Here is a 23,590-nt window from a genome sequence, read left to right on the forward strand (position 1 = left end):
TCTACTCATCATTAATTATTTTATAATTATATTTTACTAGAAGAGCAATTGTACATTAACACTGAAAAATTACATATTACATTTGTTCATTTAAAGTAACATGAGCTGTTAAGCTCAAAATTCTAATATAAAAATTTAAAATTTTTCTTTCAGAGATATTTAGTTATTTAAAATATATTTTATTCTTTTACAAGAAACCCTTTTTTATATTTTTTTTATAAATAAACTTACTTGATTTAAACCATCGTTTGTTCAAACCTGTCATAAATAATATCTAACCAAGGAAGGTATTGAAGTTCGTGATTTTTTTTTAAAAAAAATTAGTTTTTGTAGTTAGTCTTAGTTAGTTAATACAATTCTAATAATGAGTATTAGTGTTTTGTTATATGTTTTATGTAAAAGTAAAATTTATAACTGAGCAATTAGTTATAAAAATTTTGTTACCAATTACAAAAATCATGGAAATTTGATAAAATTAGTTCGTAGAAGTCAGAGATGTAAGTTTTTGTAGCCACCTTTTTGCTGAGGATTTTACCATTGTGTCCAATACATAGCCAACCCCGTTTTTAATCAGTTAAAATAAATATTACATATTAACAACTTTATTTTCTGTGGATTTAAAATTGTTCTTTGTGAGACCACAATAATGCAAGATAAAAATGACTAACAGTTACTAGTTCAAGTTATAAATTTAATTTGATAAAAATATTTTTTGGTATTGCGTTTAATAATTTCTTTCTTCATATTATAGTGGGTCAAGATTTCAGCACTTATTTATATAAATTCCTTTGCTATACCTCATGTACAGGCGGTCCTAATCGACGCCCGATGTCTGTTGTTTTTACGTTAGAGAACATGTAAGTTGTTCATATTTTTAAATTTCTGTCTTCATAAAACCTTCCTCTGGAAATAGAATGTATTATTTAAATCTCCCCATAAATTTCCTGAAATATTTTGAGAAATTTTATCAGGGGTCTGTCTAGGTTTTTCTGTGAGGTACCCATTTTGTAAAAATTTAGACATAATTTGTGAAAGTTAAAAATTATTTAAAAAAAAAATCAACACAAATTTATGGTAAAAATATGGATTTATCATTTCTTACGGGATACAAAAATAAAATTTCAAGAAAAAGCATTTTGTAAAACTACAGTTTTTCCGAAAGTTAAATTTGTGAAGGTACCGCTAAACTGTATAGATGGGAACTGGACAGACCCCTGTTTATTAAACTATTTAATGGTTTTCTTCCATTATCAGAGATGACAACTGCTCCTGATTAAACAAATCATTTTTAAAAAAAACTGTAAAGAACTACAAATCAAAATTTGCAGATTTTCAGTTCATTTTCCCAACTTTTTAAAAGGATTAACATGGTTTAACTGTAATAAAATGGCATAAGCCTTTGAATTATTTTGAAGTAGTGGTAAATAAACTCCCATCTAAATCAAATTTACTAAACCGAGAATTACCACCTGGGTAATATTTGTTCACTGTCCCAAGAAAGTTAGCATCTTTGCACTATTCAATGACATTTTATTTATCAAGATTTATTCCTTCTTTACGTAAATATTGATTTCACATTTTGTAGAGCATCTTAGTAATTAATAATCTTTTTCTTTTTAGTTTCTACATCAATCTTTTGTTTCTCTTCTTGAGAACATAATGCAGTTTTCAATTAGCCTACTAGAGCTTATCTTTTTTGTCATTCTATGGACTCTGAAAAAATAAGCAATCTAAGGGCAGGATATCCGCGCAACAGGAAAGTCATGAAAAATCATGGACAGTCATGAATTTTAGTATTGAAAAAAATTAGTCATGAAATGTCATGATTTTAACTATTTTTTAAGAAAAAATCATGGAAAGTCATGAATTTAGGTCGCCGAAAAATCTTATTTCTAAAACGGAATTTCCCCCCTCCTGTTTTATGGTGTTCCGAATATCTGAATAAGTAACAAAATCTCCACTCACTGTCTTATTTTATTAAAATATAAAATGTTTTTATCTGTTCTTTAGAAATTATGGTGTTCTTTCAAAAAATGAAAGAAAAAACATACTTTCTAGAGCAAATGATCATTTAAATTTCTGTGATTTCAGAATTTTTGTTTTTTTTATTTTATCAATTTGAAATTCTAGCTGAAGCAAGCCAGACATTGGCCAATTTTTTTTTTGAATTGCAAACAGAAAAATCGGGAGTATTTCTTTCTTTTCTGATGAACAAGAAAAATATCTTTAGAATGTAATTCTGCAGAAAAAAAGAAAGAAAAAATTATTTGCTCAGCTATTATTTTTTCAGATATTTTATATCTTCATCTCTTTCTTTACTTTGTTTTTTAAGTTTAAAATCAATAAATATGAAACTGCAGAGAATAACAGTTTTGGTTATACCTATCACTTCAATGAATGTTATTATAATGCTTTTTAAATTTATTATTCTGTTTTTGTCGGAGAAAATAGTAGCTTTGTTAGGTCATGAAAAGTTCTAGGAATGAGGCATGGAAAGTCATGAATTTGAGAATCTAAAATGTAGCAGATACTATGTAAGGGATGAGGCATGGAAAGTCAGGAATGAGGCATGGAAAGTCATGAATTTGAGAATCTAAAATGTAGCAGATACTATGTAAGGCAGGGATGGCGAACCAATGGCACGCCACATAATATTTTGGGCACGCCACCGATTACGAAGTTCACTGTGAAGCAATTTACCAATTAAATTAAAATTCACAAAAGCAAACATAAAAAAAATAAGCAATTATTGACAAAAAAATTACAATTAATGCCAAAAAGCAATTAATTACCATAAAAAACAAGCTAACAATAAATAACTAGCAAAAAAAATTAACAGACCTGCTTAAAATAACTTACATCCTATTTTAAGTTATTTGTCATCTTATCTGTAACAACAGAAGTCACACTGATGTTACTTTAAGTAGAAGAAGTTGAATTACGCGTATAACTGAGACATTGCAAAATTTATTCTTTTTCATAGTAAATAAAGAGTTTTGGGTTGATAGTATTTAGTGTTATTATTTTCCCAATAATCACGAAGTCAAAATTGTTTGACGGCACGTCTATGACCAAATTAAACAACTTTTTAGAAAAAATGGCACGTTGGTGCATAAAGGTTCGCCACCCCTGATGTAAGGGATGAGGCATGGAAAGTCATGAATTTGAAAATCTAAAATGTAGCAGATACTATGCAAGGGATGAGGCATGGAAAGTCAGGAATGAGGCATGGAAAGTCATGAATTTGAGAATCTAAAATGTAGCAGATACTATGCAAGGGATGAGGCATGGAAAGTCAGGAATGAGGCATGGAAAGTCATGAATTTGAGAATCTAAAATGTAGCAGATACTATGTAAGGGATTTTCAGATAGTAAGATTTTTTTCCCCAACTAAATTTAGTGGGGACTAATGCCCTTTTTTATTAAAGACCCGTTATTATCTTCATGCATCGCATTTTTATATTTAAATATGCTTAAAATTTTTTTTAATTATAAATATATTAGAAAATAACAATTCAATTGAAATAGAAAAAATTCAAGCAATACAGGATTTCATCAGGGGGCACCTTGCATGCATTCATGTGGGAGTTTACCTGTGAATAACTGTAATGAAACAAAGGTGTTATTTGTTTCCTGAAGCCCCATTAGGAAAAAATACATAAAATCTACTTTACATTAAAGATGTATTAAAAATGGAATAGTAATTTGTAGAAAATCAGCTGCTAAAAAGTCTAGCCTTGCCATGATTATTTGCAGTTTTAAAAATTATGACTAATATCACTTGGTGACTGTAGTCCTGTGACTGGTTATAACATTGAGTGCACTTGGAGGTGAAAACTTCCTTCCCATTGAACGAATTAGGGATTCATAGCTGTCAATTCTACTGGATTTTCCAGTTTCTCCTGGTTTACTGATTTTATTAAAATTCTCCTTTATACATACATTTTAGAAAATTTCTTAAAATTGAGTAAGTTACCTTAAAAAATCCCTATTGAAATAAATTTTATTGTGCAGATTATTGCTTGCTTGAATATTTAAATATGTGTCACTAATACATAATGAAGCACGCCTCATTAATAAAATTCTGTTAACTATCCTTGAGGAATTAAATGCCTATAACAATTCTAAATTATGAATAAACTTAATACATAACATTTCAAATTTATTTAATGTGAAATAATAACTGGAAAACATTGCAGTTTTTCGATTTTGATGACAATAAGAATCCCTAAAATTCCCTGTGTGTAAAATATTTTGCAATAATTATCATGAAATTTATATTATTTCGTAAAATCTACTGGATTATTTGCGATCCGTGTTGGCATCTATGGGGATTGAAAAATGACCTCATTCTTACGTCATATGTCTACACCTAGGCAAAACCTATAATTTTACATTTTTACTGATAGACTGAGCATTCCCCCCTTTCTATTTGATATTTTTTACTTAGTACAGTAGAGAACCATTTATCTGGTATCCAGAAAACTGGGAAGAATTTTGCTTAGTTTTCCCGCTATTTTGAAGTATAGTGATTATAAAAAAAAAGCTGAAATTTGTCTCATCCTTGAAGTTGAGTAGAGGAAAAAGGGGGGAATTCTTCTCCTTTAGTCAGAGAAACTTCAATTCTTCCCCTGACCTTGAAGATCATTAGATCCAGAGGCGCCAGGGAAGGGACAAATGTTTTGTTTTCTCCTGTGTGTTGGTTGTTTTTCTGATAAGCTATCAAACTAAGCTTCAATCAAACTAAAAGGAGTGGCATGCTGATTTCATTTTCTCTTTGATATATAAGGGTGTAAGGAAAATGTATTACACACACATAGCTGCCAACCTTTCCACATTTTTACTTATTTTAGCTATTTTTTACGCGCAGAAGATAAGCAGGGGTCTGTCTAGGTTTTTCTGAAAGGTACCTATTTTGTGAAAATTTAGACATAATTTGTGAAAAATAAAAAATTGTATTTAAAAATCGCAGAAAAATGTTGTAAAAATATGGATTTATCGTTTCTTAAAGGATACAAAAATAAAATTTTAAGATAAAGTATTTTGTGAAACTACCGTTTTTCCTAAAGTTGAATTTGTGAAGGTACCGCTAAACGGTAGTAAATTCTGCCTGGACAGACCCCTGATAAGATTTTCTGCATTTTACCCGTCCCCCCGATGGGTAGGATTTTAAGTCAGACTATGTTGACTATACCCCACAGCAATGCTGAATGCGAAAGGGTGTCTTCTGTAGTAAAAAAAATAGGACTCAATTCCGCTCATCGATGTCTGATGAGACTCACGAAAAACTTTTAATAATTAAGTCTAAAGAAGGTAGACTTTGTTTTGAAAGAGATTTTTCGAAAGATGTTTAGTAAAAGCAAAAAATGCTACTAAAGAATCTTTGCAAAAAAAAAAATTTTTTTTGATGTAATTCTTTTTCCGTAATTTCTATTGAGTTTATATATATAGCGCATACTATTATAGTGTAATTAAACTAATGTTAAAATAAATATCAAAATATTATATATTTTCCTTTAATCAAGAATTAATAAATGAATATTGTCCCCTAAAGTAGCTGGTCAAAAGTTTTTAAAATTTTTTTTCCTTTTCTTGTTTTAAGAAAAAGGGGTCTATTTTTTTTAAATAAATTTATTAGGAATTAGTATGCATTTGCGAATCTTCTGCATTTTTATAACTAGAGATTGGCAGCTATGCACACACGTATCAATGAATGTCCAAGTTAAGAAACTTTAAACTTCTGGCTAAGAGTTGATATGGGAGATTTATTTTAAATCCTTTTTAGTTACTCAGTTTTTGTTATCCTTGATTAATAATGATTAATTATTTTATTATTTCAGATAATGCATTTTTTATTGCAAACGAAATGTTTTTTAATCACCAGTTATATTCATCTATTTGACATCGATTAACAAAACAATATATTTTTATTTTTTGAATAAATTCTGATTTTTTAGAAGTGCGGTATCATTAGCAATTTTTTTTTTTATGTGAAATAACATCTGCTTTCGTTAAAAATAGTCTTTTTCTGAAAAATAAAATAAAAGATTGTTTATTAATTTAAGCATATAATTATTTGTTAATAAAAGCAGACGATTATTTTATGAAGCAGATAGCAGTTTTCTTTTTTTTAATTTTGATTCTGTTTTCTTGATTTCACTGCATTTGTTTTTTTTTCTTTCTTTTTACGATAAATTTCGCACTCCATAAATTAATTCTTTTTATTCATAAATTTTAACATTAAGTTTTTTTTTTATTTAATTCCGTTGATCTTACAACATCCTGCTTTGTTCCAGGTTTTAATATTTATGTTAGTGCCTATAATGATCTAAATATAACCCCCCCCCCCCCCGTATATTTTGGTATGAAATATATTGGGTTTCTTAATTATTAGTTTTGTTTTATATTAGTTAATTTGGGGATTTTAAATATTATCGAAGAATAACTATAAAAATTTTGTATTTTTTAAACTTGTTTTTCTTGTGTAAACTTGCAAATGTTTTTATCATTTTAAATGTTATTTTTCTACCATTATTTTTAAAAATCCAGGAGATCTTTTTGTTTTTTTCTTCTTATTTTAAGATGTGTTTTACCTTTTCCTTCTAATTTGGTAAAACATTGATTAACGGCACTTTTTTCTGATCCAGAGAACCGGGATATTCAGACATCCGGGATGGTCCCGAGCATTCCAGTTAATTGGTTCTCTACTGTAATTTGCTTATGAAAGTGTTTTAAACATTCAAATAAGACTAACTTTAAGTTGAAATATAAATAGATTTTCAAGATAATTCAAGATGTCAATAATTAAAGATAATTCAAGAGGTCAATAATTAAAGATAATTCAAAAGTTTCATTAATTTTATAAGTATAATTCATGCATAGAATTTCTGCCATTCGAAGATATTTGTTCGTAGACATGGTGTAGCATAGTGTATGAATCTAGGTCCAAAAATTTTTTATTTTAAAAGCTTTGTTTTTAATTGTAATCCTACTATTCTGGGCAAATTTTCTTGATTGTTTTTTCTTTGTTTTCATTTAAACTACTATTAATTAAAATATGTGTTACTAATCATTTGGCAATGTTATGTCTTATAATAATTATTTGTTAAATATCTGTTGTATGATTTTGATTTTAAAAAACCGATTTTCTTAACTTTATGTAAATTTATAAAATTCTGTATTAAAAGGTGTGAGATTATGGGACGTCGAAAGATAGATGTAAGAGTGTGTTCTTGTCCTTTGAGAGATAAGACTTTAGATGAAAACAGATTTGCAAATGAAAATACAACAGACAATGCAATATCTCCACTGATCAGAGATATGCCAATTTCATGTAAGAGTTATTTGTTTCTACATTTGTTTCTTTACTTGTATCTAGTACTTGAAGGACTTGGGACAGTATAATGATAAGCCACATTTTAATATTGATCAAGTAACCCTTTTTTGATTTAAAAAAAGAAACACTAACATTTTAAAATAGGCAATAGTTATTAATGATTTTGCTGTTATGTTATAGCAATTTATAAATTTCTTGAAATATGCCATTTTTAAGAAAAATGTGTCTTATCATTATATTGCCTCAAATTTTTTTTTAAAATTGTTTAAAAGTATGTTTTTCTTTTTCTAAAAATCAGCGGATTCCTCATTGTCGGACATCACTAATGACTGCAAACGGGTTACCAAATCTGCAAAGAGAAAGAAAGAGGAAGATAGTAGCTCTGGAGAGGAAAAGGAATTCATAATAAAAGTATATTTATTTTTAGTATATTTTATTTAACTAGTTACTTTTGTAATTTCAAGGTTGCCTCTCCGCAAAGAGAATAGGGAAAACCTGGAAAATAGAGAGAATTTAAACATTGCCTAAAATAACAGGGAAAATGCTAGGAATTTTGGATATTTCCTTTCAAACTGGGAAAAAACAGGGAATTTAATCTCTTATTTTTGTCTTTAAAAAAATGCAAACCTCTAAAAGCGCAATCTTAATTAAAGATTAATTATATAGCATTATTTGTTTAATGTTGAGCTGTTTTTCCAGCTACTAAAACTACCATCTCTATCCTAATATAGTTCACACGAGCACAGTTAATGTGTGTTTCCTCTTAATGTATTGTGTATAATATGTATAGACAAAACAAAGGGAATTTTTTTACAGATATCAGTGGATGTATTACCAATGGATATTAGAAAATAAATCTGAAAATAAATAAATAAATAAATCTGTACCAATGGATATTAGAAAATAAATTAAGGTAGTACATTGAAAAATAAAATATCTAAGATTAGAATATAAAAGCTGGTTTATTAAGTTCTTTTGAGTTACTGGTTGTTGAACCAGATATTGCTATACCATACTCCTTTCTATACTATATATTGCTATACCATACTCATATTTGATGGTCGAGTCCAGTCCTATTAGAAGTATTGGATTTGAAAATATGGAAATTAGCATTAAACCCTTAACGATCGGTTAATTTTCAAGAAAATGGTCATAAAGGTGCCTATTTTTTTATATACTATATTATACATGTATTTAATTAGTATTAGTTTAAAATAAAGTTTTCAGTTTAAAGTAAACTAATTTAAAACATCTAGTTTAAAATAAACTAATTATCTACAATTACCTTAAAAATATCCTGGTACAGTAGGGAATCAATTATCCGGAATGATCGGGACCATTGCTATTCCACATAACTGATTTTTCCGGTTTTCTGAATCGCTACAAAAAGCCGTTTTTTTTTTTTTTTTTTTTTTAATTGTTAAACTCAACTAAAAAAAAATTTTGGAAATAATCTTAAAAAGAAGAAAAAACAATGAAGTAATACACTAATGATTATTTCCAAAATGATGGTAAGGTAAACATCTTTCAAAAAAAAAATTCTAAAATCTTATGAGGGAAAAAAAAAATGGCGGGAAAATTTAGCTAATTTCGTTCCGGTTTTTTGGTTTTCTGATTTCCGGATAATGGGTTCTGTACTCTACTACCATCTGGTGTGTAAAATGAGAAATAAAATACTTAGTTTTATTCTAAATGGCGCTTTACTACTGAACACTCCAGCCGGAAATAATACGGGAGCGAGAAATAGAGGGCGGAACCTCACCCCATCATTTTCACGGGAGCAAGAAAGAAGGGGTTGAAAATAAAATGTTTAACTGTGAAAGTAATGTGCCTACTGCAAAATATTTACAGTTCGTTTATTTGTTTAAAATATTTAGAAAGTTTGATCTGTAAGTTCGTGTGAATACAAGTCGTTGTTGCTAAGGTTTCAAGAACTTGGCACTGGTGTTTCTGTTTGTAGTTGGTCTTTCACTATTTTCACCAACTGATGAAATAACATCGGGGAGGGGTAGCATTATCTTCTCAAAAAGAAAAACCTAAATTTTTTTTTTGAATGTCAGTATGATTCTGATGGGATATGAGAATCTGCCAGTTTCTAAAACTTTCTAACTAAGCATATTTTACACTATTAGAATAACTTTTGTGACGGAACAGTTCAAATAAAACTAAACCAAATTTAAACAGAATAGGTTGAGTAGTTCTTGAAATGAAATTTTAGATATAAGACTTTTTTACAATTCGATAACTCAGAAACTTCTACTGATTATGCTCACATTTTATATTTTTCTATTTAAAAGTAATTAAAAATCATGTAAAAATTTCTATAGCTTACTATTCAAATTAAGTAATACAGTCGAACCCCGCTATAGTGAACCTGGGATATAGTGAACACTCGGATGTAGTGAACTTTTTTAGCGGTCCCGTCCGTATCGTATTTAAATAATGTTATTTTTAACGCTTATAGCGAACAGCTTAGAACTTGGAAACTCGGTTATAGTGGACTCAAATTTCATTTCTTTAAATATCTTTTTCAGTCCTCCATCTTTAAACTTGTAGGTGTTGGGACTGAAAATGAACGCATTCCTATAAAATGTGTCATATTACTCTCCTTTATGCTTATCACTTTTAACTATACTGTAATAAATGTCAAACAGATCATTTATCTTATACTCCCCCCTCCCTGACAAGCCTCGCTATATCTCTTTTCCCCAAGCTTGCTCTACAACTAGTTAACTTGGACACCTGCTGAATTTTTGGAATTTTCTTATCTGTTAAAACCATATTCTTTACAAATCACCCCTTGACAATCAAGAAGGGGAACAATTGAACTCATTCTACAGCTGCTCTCTTCATATTCTTACATTATCTATTTGAGACAAGATTTTTATTTCAAAAGCAGTGAAAATGGCAAATTCTCTAAAGAGAAAAGCGTTTTCGATAGAGGACAAAGTTAAAATTGTAAAGCGTATTGATGATGGAACCAATCAATCGACACTGTGTAAGGAATTTTCCTTGTCAAAATCTACAGTTTCAAACATTTGGAAAAATTGAAGTGCAATTCTTGCGGCATACGACAAAAACATGGTTTCATCGAAAAAACTGCGTGGAGCTGAAAGAGAAAACGTAGAGGATGCTTTGTCAAGATGGCTCGAAATCTTGTTCAAAATGTAAAAATCTTGCATTTTTTGCACATAGTCGATAAGAAAATTGATGGACTCAATTTAAAATCAAATTGTGTTCAATCAAAAATCACACATTTTTTTCATAAAAAGTGAAAATAAAACTAATATTTAGCGACGTAATTACTTTTTCCATCAATTTTTGCTTTATTATCTGTTAATTAGTTAATAATTTTTTAAATAACTTATGCAAAATTGCAAAGCCAATTTTCAATCATTCAACTGTCTTATGCAAAAAATATTCTTCAAAAAATTTGGATATAGTGAACCATCGGTTATAGTGGACACATTACTGAGTCCGCAGACGGTTCACTATAGCGGGGTTCGACTGTATAATAATAAATAATTAATCTGTGGATTTTACTATTGTTTGCAAATTTTTTTTCTTCGATTTACTTGAACACTTCTCAAAATAAAGCGACGTACACCACAAACTTTAAAATAACAATAATATGTATAAACTTACCAATGCTTTACTTCCTAAATTATTAGGACCATATTATTTAGGTTACAGCTATCCCCACAATTTGAAAGTCACTAAATCAGGTCTACGGGAAAAAAAAAGCATATTTATTTAGAAGAAGTACTTGTTTGTATTATTTGGTAACTTATAATATCTGCGCTATTTAATTAGCATGTTGAATGTTATGCTAATGAACCATTTAGATTGAGTCCTTGTTCGTAAAAATCTTATCATTAGATAAAAGTTTTTCAAGGTGTTCATGTTGAATTTTTTATTTTGTGCATTGTATTCCATATACATATGTGCATTCCAAAAATAGCTAAACTAGGAAAGTCATGATAAAATAATTTTTCATGGATAAAGTAATTTTTCAGCTGTAATTAAAAAAGTTTGAAGCAGTAATCTGCTAGTATTTTTATGTACCATTTGCTGTAATGCATAAAAATGCTAGATTTGCTACAGTAAAAAAAAGTACTATGTAATATTTGCAAGTTGTTGAAAGAAAAAAAAGGAAAAAAATTATGCTTTTAAAAAATAGAAGAGTTATGATCATTTAAAGTGAAACACAATCGAAATAAGCACTGCCCTATTTGCAGTGTTAAAGTATTTCTGATAAAATATTGTTGTGTCTAGAAAATATGTGATCTGGAATTAAACTGATCTTTTCCTGTTAAGTAAGGGACATTTATTCTGAAATATATATATATAATTGCTTCTCAAATCTGCAGGTAGGTTGCAATCCCTGTAGCAGAATTTTTTCGAGCTATCTGCGACTAATCTCTCCAGCACAAATATCTTTCTGCAAGATACTTTTAATTAAAACAAACATGTATGTTACTTGTTACTAATTGAAAATAACAAATACTCTGTGTTTACAAAAAAGACTATACAGCTTTTTTAAATTGAATAAATAATAATTTTTTATTTTTATATTAAGGATGATATTCTCGCATTTTGTTGGGTAAAAAACGCACAAATTATCTGTGCGCTTTTCCAAATGATTAAATTTTGTAAATAATCATCACAATAAAAAAAGTAATTAACAATCATGAAATCCACATGGTCCCCATAGCTGAAAAAAGATCGACAACGAAATCACGCGAATCGGACTCCTTAAACGTGTGTTTCGTTTCGAGATTAGGTTTTTGTAACAAATAATATTGCATAAAAAAAATTGGATTTAAAAACTATGGAGAAATCGGTAACAAGAACAGTCAAAAATTCGATAGAATTATAGCCTTAAAAAGTACTCAAATGCACGATTCGAATTTTCCATATTTGAAATATATCGGGATATTTAAAATGAGCGTGAAAATCAATAACAGTAACTGCCGGAAATACAATTGAAAAATTACATCGATTGCCGATACTATCGGCATAATTTGAGCGTGTCAAAAAGTGATTATCTAAATGCATGATTCAAATATGTGTAAATTTTTATAGAAAAGAAAGCAGAATTTTTTTTACTTTTCCAAAGAAAGATTTTTCTGCAGGAACTCTCTGTAACGTTCTGCGACAATGTCTCCGTGTCGCTGCTATTCTGCCACGGGGGGTTGCAATTAGCTCTTGAGCTAACATACAATTTAAGCTCTGCATTGAGTTATCCATAATTTTTATTTAAATTTTCAATTTATTTGTTCATCATCCATATGAATTTAACTGTTAACCATTTTCTCCTTTTAAGGTACGAAGTGAGGAGTGTTATAGGTTCCTCAAGGGACTTAAGACGTGGTTCGACATTATGCAAAATTGTAAGACGATGAAAAATAATAATTGGGTTCCTACTGTAATTGATGCTAGAAATCTGCTGAATGCGTAAGTAAAATTTTATTCCCTTCGTTAACTGAAGTACACTCATAACTAAGGACACCTCCATCTTTTGTTATTTTATGTAACACAAGTCGGAGGGTGGCCATATGTGTCCTTGTGTTTTTAGCAGTTGATGGGAATACCAGACACAGAAATATTCTCTTCAATAAGTATTGTTCTCATAAATATACATTTGTTTTGGGTTCATTAAATAGGCAAGTTCTTTCAAAATTTAGAGGCACTTTTTTGTCTGCTCACACAATGTTAAAAATGAAAGTTTATGCAACTTCTTTTCAATCTGACAGATAATCGGGCTGAAGAAATCAGTTTTTTTTTTTTTAGAGCCGTGGTTGCTGAAGAGATAGAGCGTCCGCCTTCCAATTGGGTGAACACGGTTCGAATCACAGTAATGGCTGGTCGATAAGAATCATGCTCCCAGCTCGTACCGTCCACAGTGCTGACGTAAAATATCCTCAGTGTTAGATGAATCATGGGTTAGGGTACCCTTGCTGTGAGTCTAACCATGAAAGGTCTTCATAGTTTTCCTCTCCTTATAACGCAAATGCGGGTTAGTTCCATTAAAAAGACCTCCACGAAGGTAAATTTCCTCCAATACTTAATCCAGGAGTAGTTCCCTTGTCTTCTAGATTGGGTTCAAAATTACAAGTCTACGAGGCTGAACATGAGTAGCTATAAACCTTAAATTGGGGCTGTTGTTCAACGATGGTTGTTAAAAAAAAAAAAAATGTTTGAAAATTTTTTTAACATACTATTACTGCTAAAATGTTATGTGAAAAAAATTTTTTTTATTAATATATTTGAAAAAATTACATTTAGAGAAGAAAGATTTTTTCAAAGATGAGATAAATATTGAGCAGATAATAAATTCTCTACCTTTTAATCCATCTTATTAATAATCACATTTGCATTTCATCCATATATAGACCGAAAAAAGTTATATTTGAAGGATTAAGACTTTTAATTACATCTAATCAAATCACATTTAGGAAAATGTGTAGTTTGATCTAAAATAATTACTTTCTCTTTCTGATATTAATCTGAAGGGTATTTTTTGTTCAATGTAAGGTTTAATGTTGCCGAGACCGTAAGTAATCTGGTAATGCTCCCATTTTTTTTCTGCTGTTGCACCACAGCTTTATTTTTGTGCCTCGTCAACGATTATTAGCATAGCAAAATATCTCATAAGCAGAATCCATTAGACATTGAATTTTTCTCTTTTTTAGTTTTGCGTTAGTTGCTTCATTAAGTTAAAATTATATTGTTTAAAATAAAATTATACTGTAATTACCAATTATATTGTTTCAGAAAATTATTTAAATAAAAACTTTAAAATTTATAACAGACAAAATTTTATTGATATGAATGATAAACTAGTGTATGTAATGAATCCCTTATATATTAACACCTTTCACTATTTTCACAATTGTAACTCATGATAAAAATTTTGTGTCAAACATGAATATCACTGGTCTGGTTCGTAATCGACATTTCTGGCCAATCACGAGCCATAAGCGATATCTTTATCTCGGGCTTAACAAGAATGTCTAAATAGGTCCCTTATCTCTGCTTTATATGAAAAGGTATTTTAAATCTCGCCTCCTACTCATTTTAAATCTTGTCTCCTACTCTCTAATCCTCTATCTGACTCTCTTGTCTTAGGGGCTTGTTCTGAATTTCAGCATGGTGCAAGGGGTTAAGCTAATTTCTAATTATGATTGATGCTTACTGTCTAGCATGAGAGCAGTGTATGTTTTGCAAAGTGCCTTATAATTATGAGAAACACTTAACCAATCAAATTTTAATGTGCTAAAGTTCAATCATAATGGTGTGTGGAACTAACCTTTAGTATACTAATTAGTTTAGACTTATTACAGACATTTCATGTATAATAGCAGACTCAAGCACATACTTTTTTATTCGAAGGATTTAGACTCAATCTTCAAATTGGGATGGAGCCGCCCAATTATTTAGGTAATAAATATTTAGGGGGAAAAAATTCCAATTTTGGTGAGGTTTTAACCTATGAGCTTAAGTTTCTAAAACTAGTTTTTTCTAAAGTTATTAAGGTGCTATGTTTCCTTCTTTATTAATTTATTCATTTTAATTTTGTGCAATGTATTATATGTTAAATGTTTAATGTTCATTAAAGGTTTCATGGTAACAATTTTTATTTTTCTGTAGACTAACTAGCAACAGTGAGAGCGATGAGAAATAAAGCAAGTAGTTTTTCTTGGAAAAACGAAATCGCTATGAGGACATTCATGTGTATTTTTCTTTCCTGGACAATACTTACAAGAAGTTTTCTTATATTCATTCATTGCAAATTTATTTTTTTCTCATATCTTAGTTCATATATGTCATAGAAGTTCACATATCAGTGTATCTTAACACTGCAACTTAAAAATTATATCTTTAATGTACTCTTTAATGTTTTAATCTCTTTAGTGTTGAACTCTTATATTCTTTAATGTTTGCAAGTATAATTCAACGCATGTTTATAAACATTTGTATTGAAGTTATACTATTATACTAAGTTTCCTTACTTCCATTTTTCATCATATGTAATGTTTAAAGAAATATATAAATGATTATTCAAAATGTGCTACAGTTTTTTAAGAATTATAAAATATTCAGGAACGGGAGATGTGGGGTGTTGGGGGTGGGGCTGAAAAGAACAGAATTTAATTCAAAAAGAAAGGTTGAATTAAGTGTTCAGAGGAGTTATTAGATAAAAATATCTAAATTTAAACTAAACTAAAGTAGTTTAATTGTTTGTGATTTTTGGTAAATTTAATTAGGATTTAGTACAGTGGGTGCAAAGTTTGTGCCTGAATAATTCATTCAATCCATTGTAATATTTAGTTTAATTGATCTAATGATTAAGATTAATAAGAATAACTACTCATAAATTACGATGTTAATTACAAGAATCAACTACACATAAATGAAATGATGCATTCAATTCATGATATTGATTCAAGAGAATAGATAAAAGAAAATATTACTATTACTCACCTTATAAATCCGTGAATTAGGAGTTTACTGTATATGGTGACAAATCAATTCATAAAGTAAAAAAAAAAAAAAAAAAATAGATGCATGGTCACATTAATATATTAATCTAAACTGATAAAAATAACTAGGACAAAATTAAGGAATTTTGAGCATAACGCAAAAGTTAAAAAATAATTTGGTCAGAATAGGCTAACATGAAAAAGCATACTAAAATTAAATAATAATAATTAAAAAAAATAGATTATTTATTCAGTAAATAAAATTTTATCAGAATTCAGAAGATTAGGTAATCGAAAAAATATTCAATTAGTCTGAAATAAATTTCTCAATTCATTTAAAAGTAGTAACAAAAATAAATAATCAAAGGGCTGCTGTGTTTAATCGAATTCAGAATTATGAATAATTCGTGTTTTGTTTAGAATCAGCAAAATTTTATATTTGGAACTTGCTTAATATTTACTACCCAATAAGAATCAATGTCTTAAATACACATAACACTAAATGCATTACAAATGCTTAAATGAAAATAAGTTAACAATTAAAGAAATATGTAATATTAATTTACTCTGTCACATGTAATTTAACATTGTGTTCAGTATCATAGTGGTGGTCAGTATTAAGTGGATGGTTTAAGGGTTAAAACCAAACTCCAGAAACAATTTTTTTTTTTTTAAAAAATTATAACTTTTCTCTAATACTCTGAAATTTTTCATAAATATGGGTATTCCTAGGAATTCTGGAAAAGTAACTTTTTTGTCCTTTTTTTTTCTCTTTTTCCCTTGATTGATTGATGGAAGTATGCAAAAACTGGTGACTGATAATTACTGATTATGTTATCTATTTTTGCTTTTGTCAATATTGTTCATTATTTCTGAATCTTTATAAGCAAACCTTAGGATTGTGAAAGATTTTCTTGATCAATTTCATTTTCTAGTTTATGAATGATTTGTTTTCTGTATAAAGTCAGTTATTATATTGTGATATTGTGTTTATTATGCTGAATTTTCTTTATGTGAAAGTGAGAAATTTGCCAAAACTAATGTTGATTCCTTTATTATTGCTCATTTAAATCATTTCTTTACTCTTGAAGTATTGTGACTGATTCCTTTTTTATTGCTCACATAAGTGCCTTAGATCACTTGTTTACTCTTGATGTATCACTGTTTATTATTATTTTTTATTGATAACAAAAGTGCCTTAAATCACTTGTTTACTCTTGATATGTCACTGTTGATTTTTTAATTACTGATGTCACTGTTAATTGTTGTTTTCACTGCCTGGTTAAATTTTTATTTTATTTTTTTAAATAAAAATTAAACAAATTTTCTATAAAATCTTTTTTAAACATATTTTGATTTCACAGTCCCATCAATTTTAAATTTTGAATGTTCAGATAGATAGTAACTTATTTCTTATTTTTCATCACTGAATATTGATTATTAAAGTATAGTAATTTTGAAGCTCTTGAATATTTAAGTATTTCAGGATGTGTAGCATTTGTGAAATCAATGCTCTATGGTGCTAGTTTTTGGTTTTAATTTATTAAAAACCCATAAATGGTACTTATCTTTTATTGTGTGTTTATAAGTAATACTTAATTTTGCTTTTCTTTCCAAAATAAATTTTTTTAAAATTGCTTTGACAATTGTAGCCAAGAGTTCAGGCTTTATCTCCTATTCTCTGAAAGCAATCCAATAATATTTCAAATTTTTGCTGAATTCTACTAAACATTGCCAAATATTTTCGCTGATAGCAAAATAAAATGTTTTCATGCCTTAATAATTTCTTTGCTGTTGAAAAAAATATTTAAAAAATTAAAAGGTGCTTAAAGGTACTTATTTTTTTTTTTTTTGTTTAAAAATTTGACTATGCATCCTGCATTTGAAAAGTGCTTATAGAATTTTAGTCTCTGAACTCTTTTGACTAATTTTCTATTTCCTGAGTCAAAAACTAGTTATCATAAAACTTATAGTCCCTGAACTCTCTTGCGAATTATTTTCTATTTCCTGAGTCAAAAACTAGTTGTCATAAAACTAAGTCAAACACTTGCCATATTTTCCACGCAGTCATGATATATTGGTTTTGAGTTCCTTATAGCTGTTGGCGAAGCTTCTGTTTTTAGCTATTTATTTCCAGGACTGATTTAATAAGTCATAAAAATGTGTGAATTACATTCATTATTTTTCAAAGTAACATTATATAATTCTCTTTTTGTCCATTTTTAGAACAACTTTATATGTGTGTTTTATGCTTTTATATTCATGTATTTTCTATTTTGGAATTTACTTCACTTGTCAGAGTCATCCAAAAAAAAAAAAAAAAAAACTTAATTAACTTAATCTTAGAATAAAGAAGCATTCCTAATAAGAGCTTGCAGGTGGAAATTACTTTTAAGCATATTATATAATTTCACATATTTTCAAGATTTTTTAGATTAGCCTGGAAATGTATAGCTGAATCTTGAACTTTTTGATCATCTTTAGTATATAAATTTACATTTAGCATTTCATTGGCTTAAACATGTTAATAGGAAAAAAAAAGTACAGGTTTGAAATTCCTCAAAACAAAATATTCACATGTGATTAAGTATCTATGTAATGTATCCTTATAATATTTCAGTGCTTATGTATAATTTTTGGTTATGATATTTGTTAATTAAAATTATCTATCTATAAAAATCAGCATTGTAGGAGACTTTTTTTTTTTCTTTTAGAATTATGTTTCATAAATGTTTACATTTTTTGTTATTATTTCTTCTGTGTTATTAAGATTTCGTTCACCTTATGGCAGAGAAAACATGTTCTCTGAAATGTTATGAAAATTTTGTGATATTGTTATTTTATTGTAACTATGTTATGTTTAGCATCCTTTATGTAAAAGAAGATCTTAATTTTGTAACTTAGTAAGATCAAAGTTTTTTCTCGAATATTGCATTTATTAATATCAAATTTTGATTCTGAATTATAGGTTCATTCAGAGAAAAAACATTATATACCTCAATTACTTCTTTTTACATAAAAATCATCTTTATTTGGTTTCCTATTAAATTTTATCTGAACAAACAATGATTTTTTTCCTTCTGAATCAGTTCATTTAAATTTTAATAACGGAAACATTGTATAACTTTGTATAAAATTTAAATTTTTTATCTTTTTACCATTCAGTACAATTTATATCAGAATATAAAATTCTGATTGTTTCATTCTATATTTTTATGTATATATATAGTTCATGCTTTTGCATTTACTGCTATATATGTTGAGCGTATGTATATATTTTGCTTTTTTTTCTTATTTTTTTTATTATAACTTTTCTATTGTATGTGTTATGAATAAAGTTTGAACGTTACTTCATACAGTTTTCTTTTTCCTTGGCAGCTGTTTTTCTCACACAATAATTTATGATTTTTCATAACACAGTCTTTACACAATCATAATATTTACAATCATTACACAATATTTCATAAATAATGTAATTAAATTTTTCTAGACGGCCTTGTGCTTTTCAGATATGTTATAAAATAATTCTATACACACAGGCAAACTGGGTTTTTTTCCCCCGGAGTTGGATTGGATTGGTTCATATTCTAATTAATGAGTTGAAAAAAATTATGTACTATTGTAATCACTGTTTCAAACATGCTATTGCAATATGCTAAATTTTTTTCCCTTCATGAATTTGGATATTGTGAACCACTTTGTATAGTGGACTAATTGTTGGATCTGCAGATAACGGAGTTTGAATAATTATTTAATTACAAATTTATGAGTAAGGTGAATAGTGTAGTAGTAGTATATACGCTCACCGGACAAAAAATTAGTCACCCTAGTGCTCAAGCACGGATGAATCCTTAGGTTTTGTTAGATGATGCAGTGGTCAAGCGACGTGCTCAACTGCATGCATATTGCTTCAACCTGATCAAAGACAAGTAGCTATCAGTGAGATATTTTTGTTTGAACCGAAAATTATGTGTAAATGTGGGTAAGAGTAAAGATGTGATAGTGGCAAAAAGGGGCAATTGTGTTTGGCTGTGCCAATGGTCATATGGTGAATGAAGTTGCTGGATTTGTTGTCGTTTCAAATCTCGTGTCTACAAGCAGTGGTGTAATATACGTGGTCACGAAAGACGCCGTCAAAATTGTGGTCGGAAAAAGATCCTGCATGAAAGTGACCGGAGACGTGTTTCACGACTTTTCAATCAAAATCGTTGCCAAACTGGACAGGAATTGCTTCAGTTACTAAATGAAGATCCATCCCATCCTGTTAGTGAGAAAACATTGCTAAGGGAGCTGCATGCAATGAACATATGGAGTCGAACATCTCGTAAGGGGTCATTGCTCAAAAGGCTACTCGACTTCTGTGGACTCTAGAAGTCACCGAACGTGGATAGTTGCTGACTGGCGGAATGTAATGCGGTCTGACGAATCACGTTTTTGCATTTATTCAAAAGACGCACGTCTGCTAGTGCAACGCAGACCAGATGAAGCATTTCATCCTGACTGGGTGCAAGCCGGAGGTGGGTCTGTCATGTCTTGGGGGTGTTTTTCTTATTATGGACTGGGTTCCCTCACTGAAGTGGCCACTAACATGATCCGGCATGTTTATTTAAATGTTCTGGACATTTCGGAGTTGCCTTTCAGTCACCTTCTGCATGCAGAGTGTGTTGTCGATACCACTATTTTTCAAGATGACGACAGCAAAGTTCATGGGGATATGTGACTGGTTTTATGAACACTCAGACACTCCATTACATCTCGGCTGGCCTGCGAAATCACCTGACTTGAACCCCATTGAAATTTTGTGGGACATATTGGAACAACGGGTAAAACGCCAAAATCAGCATTCTCACAATTTGGTGAATTTGCGCCAACAAATCCTCAACGAGGGGCTTAAACTGGATTCGACGTACTTGCAAAACCTTGTGAGCTCACTTCCTAACCGAATCCAGGCGGTTATCAAATCCAGAGGCGGTGTTACACGTTATTACTCGAGCGAGAGTTTGTAAAAATAAAGAAATAAGTTCTTGAGCGAAAAATAAATTTTCTGCAACAAATGAAAGTCAAAAGGCTGAAACAAAATTCCCTAAAAATAACTAAGTTTTCAATTAATTTGAGCAAACTGAAATTTCGAAATAAAATTTGCATTAATAATGTACATAAATAAAACATGCAGAATTCGACAAACTTTCAGCATGTCGAATCTTGACTCCGTAGTTGCATTTCTGCAGACTACAAATTGACCAGAAATGGTTTTTTATCCTACTAGTTAATAATTATTGGGTCTTAATTTTTTTTTCATTATGTCGTATTCCCTGTACTTTTTTCTACACACCTTTATAATTTCAAGTTTCTAAGTCTTCTTGATTTAATGGCGCAAAACAAAATGAAACGTAATGCAAAAAGTGATAAAAAATTCGCAAAAAATCACTTTTACAATAACTTTCGAGAAAGAAAAAAACTTAGTGTTAAGTTAATAAATAAATATGGAAGCATAGTAAATTTCAAATCCCCAAGTTGCATTCTAGCAGGCAATATGTTTTCCCCTGAAAGTAGAAGTGTGATTGATTCTTTGCAGTTGTTTTTGGTTGGTACCCTTTTAAATATGAAAAGGGAAAAGTAGAATTTTCGACTAATTTAGCCTTTTTGCTATAAAAAAAGTTATGCTAACCGTGAGAGGTTTTCATGGTCTTCCTCTCTAAGTATCGCAAATGCGGGTTAGTTTCATCAAAAAGTCCTCCACGAAGGTAAAATTTCTCCCAGTATTGATCCAGGAGTTAGTTCCCTTGTCTTCTGGATTGGGTTCAAAATTGCAAGGCTACGTAGTTGAACATTAATAGTCGTAAACCCAAAAAAGTTGGGTCGACTGTTCAACGACGGTTATAAAAGTATGACGCGCCAAGCCATTTTAAACTATTGAAGAGTCAATAAAAGCATTAATTGACGCTATCTGGCGAATAACAATACACTCGAATTCGACCCATGTTATGTTTAATCTTGAAGCTTGACATATGGTTTCCTCGTGCTTTTACGGTAAAGAATTTGTGAGATTTGCTGCTCAAACGGCAAAAAAATTATCCATTTTTGAAGTGCATCATTACTGGGGACAAGAAATGGATTGTCTACCACCATGTTGCGCTCTCTAATTTTTTTAAATTGGTAAAATATTTACCTCAAATAAGGTGATCAAAAATCACTTGTATCAGTTTTTTGCCAGCAAAGATCAAAAATGGAATCGTGCTACTGTCAGAAAGTTAGCAAAAGGTATGGGACCGAAATTAACACTGTGTGATTCAATAAAATATTTATTCACTATAAGAAAATCTCCTTTCATTTTCATAAATAAATAAATACTTTCAGAACAGCCTGATAACTCTCTAACTATCGAATGTTAAATATTTTTATCCCATAGTGCATTTTTGTACACGTCTTGTAGTGTTAAGTTTCAAATTTTTGCGCAACAAAACAAAAATTTAATGTAAAGTTGAACAGCATCAGCCTTTTTTACAGTTTTTAAGTCGAGAAATATTTATGATCACTACGTTGAAATTAATCGGATTTGACGAGTTTAAATGCTGGTGGGAAATAAAAGAAGCTTACTTTACTTTTTTGCTAGGCATTATTGGGTACATATTTCTCTCAAACTTATTAGTTGGAAGGTATGATTCCATTACTTCATATAGAACAAGAAGTCAATTTTAAAAATAATGTATTAAATCACCCTATCTGTTGGTAAATATAGGCTGACGACCATGAAGCTAAAGTAAGATAATGCGCAAGTTATTATTGTTTTAATAACACAGGTGGGGATATCTTATCATTTTGAAGCTGATAAAAATATTATCAGTGAGTGAAAAATGCGGGTGCTTTGAATGAAGTTGCTCTTATTAAATTCATATTTATACTTGAGAATGGAAACCGTTACTTTCGGAAATATTATAATCCATTTTCATAGCTCTTGTGAAAATGGATTTTACTGTGAATGGAAAATTGAAAATTTTAGTGGTTTGGAATATAACGTGACAATCCAAAGCGCAGAGTTTTATCTGTCTCCGAAATGTGCCTGTTTTTTGGAATTAAAACGACCCTCTTGGTCGAAAATAACTTTAAACTTGTGTAACAGAATTTCCGTAGCTTCAGGGATACTCTTCGAGATCAGCGCATCACGGAGCCATGGAAAACTGTTTTACAACAATTCTGCTACCATCCATTGCTCTAAAGCCAACCAGAAAACAGATTTATTAAGTGATTGTAAGTTACCTTCCTTAAAAAATGAATCACTGACTATTGTTTGTTCCATGAAAGTAATTAGTGCTATTCCACCGTACAACAGACCAATGCAAAAGACATCTACGATTGATGATATGTTTGAGGCAACTGAAAGTAGCTGTTTGATCTGCGCAATTCCTCCCTGCAACGGACCAGTACATAATACATTGACGATTAATGGTATCTTTGAAGCAACTGAAAGTAACTGTATGGTTAGTGCAATTCCTTCAAGCAACATTCTTGAGCAAAATACATCTACGATTAATGATGTCATTGAAGCTACTGAAAGCAGCTGCATGGTTAGCGCATTTCCTCTCTACAACAGGCCAATACAAAATACATCAACGATTAAGGACATCTTTGAAGCAACTGAAAGTATCTCTATGGTTAGCGCAATTTCTCCATGCAACAAATCAATGCAAAATACATCAACGAATAATATCTTTGAAGGTGAAAGTAACAGTATCATTAGTGCAATTCCTCCATGCAACAGACTAGTGCA

At 29.7% G+C, this 23,590-nt stretch overlaps 1 protein-coding gene across 4 annotated transcripts in view; it reads left to right on the forward strand.

Annotated features, from left to right (window-relative positions):
• The window catches only part of LOC107437100 (cellular tumor antigen p53), a 39,599-nt gene extending 23,539 nt beyond the window's left edge, over positions 1–16,060 (forward strand). For 2 of the 4 annotated variants that reach the window (XM_071186104.2, XM_071186105.2), the window contains 5 exons: positions 752–857; positions 7,188–7,333; positions 7,635–7,747; positions 12,663–12,793; positions 14,990–16,060. In XM_071186104.2, coding sequence (XP_071042205.2) covers positions 752–857; positions 7,188–7,333; positions 7,635–7,747; positions 12,663–12,793; positions 14,990–15,023 — 530 coding nt within the window. In that variant the 3' untranslated portion in view covers positions 15,024–16,060. The remainder of the gene's footprint in view (positions 1–751; positions 858–7,187; positions 7,334–7,634; positions 7,748–12,662; positions 12,794–14,989) is intronic. The other 2 variants (XM_071186106.2, XM_016048996.4) reach the window with 1 other exon arrangement.
• The last annotated feature ends 7,530 nt before the right edge of the window (positions 16,061–23,590 follow it).

The sequence above is a fragment of the Parasteatoda tepidariorum genome, chromosome 9 (genome assembly GCF_982258835.1).
Source record: "Parasteatoda tepidariorum strain Cologne lab strain chromosome 9, Ptep-v5.0, whole genome shotgun sequence".
Taxonomy (NCBI): Eukaryota; Metazoa; Arthropoda; class Arachnida; order Araneae; family Theridiidae; genus Parasteatoda; species Parasteatoda tepidariorum.